At 39.5% G+C, this 5,167-nt stretch overlaps 1 protein-coding gene across 1 annotated transcript; it reads left to right on the top strand.

The window, feature by feature from the left end:
- Positions 1-741: 741 nt before the first annotated feature.
- LOC112257363 (UPF0729 protein C18orf32 homolog) lies at positions 742-4,878 on the top strand. The gene is made up of 3 exons (XM_024430871.2): positions 742-883; positions 1,887-2,130; positions 4,354-4,878. Exons 1-3 carry the CDS (start codon positions 762-764, stop codon positions 4,447-4,449), a joined length of 462 nt encoding a protein of 153 aa, XP_024286639.1. The 5' UTR covers positions 742-761; the 3' UTR covers positions 4,450-4,878.
- Positions 4,879-5,167: the final 289 nt, after the last annotated feature.

Here is a 5,167-nt window from a genome sequence, read left to right as displayed (position 1 = left end):
AGATCAGAGGATAGATGTTGTGGTGGCAGCAGCTACAGAGAAGTATTTGTGTTTAGTGAGTCCGCCAGATCAGAGGATAGATGTTGTGGTGGCAGCAGCTGCAGAGAATATTTGTGTTTAGTGAGTCCGTCAGATCAGAGGATAGATGTTGTGGTGGCAGCAGCTGCAGAGAATACTTGTGTTTAGTGAGTCCGCCAGATCAGAGGATAGATGTTGTGGTGGCAGCAGCTGCAGAGAAGTACTTGGGTGTACATGATTTTACTGCAGAAGAGTTACAGGATGTGTTGTACCATAGTGTCCTGTCCTCCCAAGCCGTTGGCCTGATGCAGGATCAGATAGGGTCAATGTAGTGGAATAGTTGTTTTATTTTTTTTAAATTACTTTTTGAACCTTTATTTAACTAGGCAAGTCAGTTAAGAACAAATTCTTATTTACAATGATGGCCTACCGGGGAACAGTGGGATAACTGCCTTGATCAGGGGCAAAATGACAGATTTTTACCTTGTCAGCTCAGGGATTCGATCCAGCAACCTTTTGGTTACTGGCCTACCGCCCCAATAGTGATGAGTTTTTTTAATGGGTGTAGGGTTAGTTGGTAGGGTAATATTTTCTCAACAAAGTGTTATGAATTACAATTACAGAGTAGTAGGCTGATACACAGCCAATACAGTAGGAGGCAGCAGGCACTTATACCATTTGTTTGCAGACTGACATAATACCAAAGAAGAAGAAGTAGGGACGTCCCAAGTATCCCGGATAGCATGGACCATTCGGAAATGTTGTCATTTCAGTATGCGTCTGCGCACAATATCGAAACACTTCCACCGTGGAACGTCCATTCGCTTTTATCCAGACGGAAAAATCATCATATTTTCAGATTTAGGTAAGCGTCAAAAATCTTTGAATAGCTATTTACAAAGTTTGTAGATATATCAAATCTATGGCATTATTGTAGGCTAACGTTACTCTTAAAGTTGAGGAATGTACGTAGCTGGCTTAGTGGCTAGCTTGCTAGCGTTAGCACGATGAAGATGTCTATTGCCAATTTCTTGATCATATTAGGAGGATAATGAATGTTTTAACTTATAGGACTTACACAAATATAGCAGCCCAAGTGGATGTGCAGCTAAGCAGTCTGCCGTGTAGTAGGTTAAGGGGACAAAATGGAACTTTGGTTTTGGTGTTAGGCAGGACAAACCCGTTTTGCATATTTTTGGTATAACATCAAAATCAATAAATCGCAGCACGTTTTTGGAATAATTCAGCAGTTTTTTACCTGATTAAGTACAATACCATTGGAAATAATGTAACAATCTAAACCTTTTTCATAAGTACACATATTTAACTTTCAGCTTTTTGAAGCTGGTGTACCGAAAGTAAACAACGCAAAAACGAAACTTGAGAACGGGATGCATAGAAATAGCGAACATAGAACAGATCTACAGCTTCTTAGACTTGCTTTCAATGAGAAATACATGTCTTATAGATCTGTCAATGTGAATTTGTTCGGGTGTCCCAAAAAGTTACCTTTGCCAATTGTATGCAACTGCAGCCCGCCTTGAGCGTCCCCTATGTTCCGTCATGAACACCCCCCAAAAATTAGTAGTGTTGCTGTTCAGGCAAGGGATAGCATCAGGGACTATGTGCTATACTGTCTGTGCATAATGTGATCTTGTTTACTTGCCCCATATCACATGTTCTCATTTCCTCTCACCAGAGATAAGCCAATAATATTATTTGTCTAAAAAAGTCCACAATTGCTTCCTGTGCAATTCAACAGGGACAACTTTTAGGCACTATGTGGATAAGAGCGGCCATTTAGCATACTAAATGAAACAACCTTTGTTTAATGTTTGACTTTGTTTTCTCTGCCCCCTCTGTTGCAGGTTGCCCTTTGACCTGTCCCGTGTAGCTACAGTGATGGTCTGCATTCCCTGCATCGTCATTCCAGTCCTCTTGTGGGTGTACAAGAGGTTCCTTGAACCAATCATCTACCCCTTCATTGGTCCAATCATAAGCCGATTCTGGCCAACAAGGAAAGCTGTCCAGGAGAGTGGCATAGGAACTGGTGACGTGAAAGCCAGTGAAAAGAGCAATGGTTGTCCAGTGATGCGCAATGGAGCATGCAAGGTAATACACCTGTTATTGGATTGTGGACTGTGCCATCACTTGTAGCAATCTCCGGTGACCAAGCCCCAGACCGGCTACACATGCTTGTGGAAGTCATGACACACATTGTAATATGCATGACACCAATACATATACATGCATAGTGTCCATAGGCAGATGGGTTGCATCCCACAACGTTAAGTGTTCTAGAATACAATACATTCTGAAAGTATTTACATCCCTTGAATGTTACGTTACAGCCTGATTCTAAAATGGATTAAATTGTTGTTTTTCCCCCCCTCATCAATCTTCACACTGCCCCATAATGACAAAGCAAATTACATTTTTCCAAATTGATATAAACAATAACTTTAAAGTACTCTTTATTTTTTACTATTTTTTAAATTGTAGAATAATAGTGAACATATCAAATCTATGAAATAACACATATGGAATCATGTAGTAACCAAAAAAAAGTGTTAAACAAGTCAAAATATATTTCATATTTGAGATTCTTCAAAGTAGCTATCCTTTGCCTTGATGACAGCTTTGCACACTGATATCACATTATACAAGTATTCAGACCCTTTACTCAGTACTTTGTTGAAACACCTTTGGCAGTGATTACAGCCTCGAGTCTACTTGGGTATGACGCTACAAGCTTGGCAGACCTGTATTTGGGGAGTTTCTCCCATTCTTCTCTGCAGACCCTCTCAAGTTCTGTCAGGTTGGATGGGGAGCGTCTCTGCACAGCTATTTTTTTGTCTCTCCAGAGATGTTCGGTCGGGTTCAAGTCCGGGCTCTGGCTGGGCCACTCGAGGACATTCAGAGACTTGTCTCGAAGCCACCCTTGTATTGTCTTGGCTGTGTGCTTAGGGTCGTTGTTCTGTTGGAAGGTGAACCTTCACCCCAGTCTGAGATTCTCCCCCGATTGGTCAGTTTGGCCAGGCAGCCAGCTCTAGGGAGAGTTGGTGGTTCCAAATCTCTTCCATTTAAGAATGATGGAGGCCACTCTGTTCTTGTGGACCTTCAATGCTGCAAACATTTTTTGGTACCCTTCCCCAGATCTGTACCTCAAAATAATCCTGTCTCGGAGCTTTACGGACAATTCCTTCAACCTCTCATTGCTTGGTTTTTGCTCTGACATGCACTGTCAACTGTGGGACCTTATATATAGACAGGTGTGTGCCTTTCCAAATCATGTCCAATCAATTGAATTTACCACAGGTGGACTCCAAACAAGTTGTAGAAACATCTTTAGGATGATCAATGGAAACAGGATGCACCTGAGCTCAATTTCGAGTCTCATAGCAAAGGGTCTGAGTAAATAAGGTATTTCTGTTTCAATTTTTCTTAAAACCTGTTTTCGCTTTGTTATTATGGGGTATTGTGTGTAGATTAAGGAGGGGTAAAAATTACTTATTCAATTTTTAGAATAAGGCTTCAATGTAACGAAATGTTAAGTCAATGTGTCTGAATGCACTGTTGGTCTGGCATTTCCAAGACTAATGCATGCATGTCGCAGACCGTAAATCTTTCGTTTGTTCCTTTAGATAATGTTGACTGATTTGTTGGATTCAACAGCATCCCACTTACTTTAGAGCAAGGTATTCAATCGGGAGTCCGCAGAGGTACTGCAGGTGGTCTGCAAAAAAATTATATATAAAAAAATAATATTAAATTTCTATTTTAATGTTTTTTGAATATGGCAAAATAAAATAAATGTTGAATTACATACCTACAGTAGAAAATAGAATATCCTATTTCTGATGATGTCAACTTTATTTCTCAACTCCTAATGTTGAGCAAATTACACCCACTGGAGAATCTGACATGGGCTTTGAAAAATCACCCACACATAGGCTACCAGTCAATAGGCTACCAGTCAATGGGCGGCAAGTGGCGCTGGCTGCTGGCAAGCTTTTTTGACATGGACATTTTATTTAACCAGCTGAACAGCTGCTCTTAATGAAAATGTGTTTGCAGTTACCTTTCAATCTTATTAGTTATTAGCTGTTAGTTTACACTTCCAATCATAATATGTTGATAACTTCTCCTTGCCATTCAGCTGATGGTAGACAATAAAAAATAAACCTTTTTTGTTTGCTAACATATGATGGGACCTGCAGGGGTTCCATGGGCAAGAACAGGTTGAATACCCCTGCTTTAGAGTGAACATGTTGTTTACAGGGCTTCTAGACTGTTGCTACTTCTGTTAACTAATGAAGCCATCTCTCTTTTCAGACTGAAGTCAATGGTGTTGCTGCAAATGGGCCGGCTGCAAATGGTGTTGCTGCAAATGGGCCGGCTTCTCCAGTATCTGACAAGAAGACTGACTAACATTTCACCAGTTTTTCAACTGTGAAAATATTTGAATACAATATGGAGAACTTAACTTTACCATTCTTATTTTCTGAAATTGACTAATGTGGGATTTTTTAATGCTGGCCTGGATTTAACATAGCAACACATATTGTACATTTTCCGTAAGGCTCATTTCAGTTGTTTTGAGGAATAGAATATATGTAGAAAATATTTCTGCCTTTGTTTTATCATGCTTGATTCCCTCATGTTATTTATTATAACAGATACAATACCTACTTCTTTATAGTATTAAGTACATATTTAATTTTCTAATTCCGAAATTAATTATTAGCACTGATTAAAAAGGACATTTAAACACATTCTGACCTTGTGATTTTTAAGCATTTGCTTTTTCCCCCTTTTATGTGCAATGTATAAATAAATCTATGGATTACTATCATTGTTTTTGCTCTCCTAGTGGATCTCATTTAGCCTGGTCTCAACGGTTTATACTCTTAACCTTTATTTAACCAGGCTGGTCAATAAAGAACTAATTCTTATTCACAATGAAGGTGTGGCAAGAGGCAAAACCCCTCCTTTGGGGACTGGGTCTGAAAAAACAATGTAAGACAAAATGGACAACAGACAGACACTGGCAACAGCACAAATACAACAGCAAACAGTGTGTGAAGTAAAACAACATTCTTCCTTAAATAAGACAACGCAAAGTAGTGACATCGGGTGACAAATAGAA

This window comes from Oncorhynchus tshawytscha, linkage group LG09, assembly GCF_018296145.1.
Source record: "Oncorhynchus tshawytscha isolate Ot180627B linkage group LG09, Otsh_v2.0, whole genome shotgun sequence".
NCBI classification, from domain to species: Eukaryota; Metazoa; Chordata; class Actinopteri; order Salmoniformes; family Salmonidae; genus Oncorhynchus; species Oncorhynchus tshawytscha.
Note: the sequence above shows the minus strand (reverse complement) of the source record. Positions and strands in the feature narration are given on the sequence as shown.

Coding starts and splice junctions, on each gene's coding strand:
- LOC112257363 (XM_024430871.2), top strand. CDS start 762: ATGGACCATTCGGAAATGTTGTCATTTCAGTATGCGTCTGCGCACAAT. Junction 884..1,886: donor CATCATATTTTCAGATTTAG/GTAAGCGTCAAA, acceptor CCTCTGTTGCAG/GTTGCCCTTTGACCTGTCCC. Junction 2,131..4,353: donor TGCGCAATGGAGCATGCAAG/GTAATACACCTG, acceptor CTCTCTTTTCAG/ACTGAAGTCAATGGTGTTGC.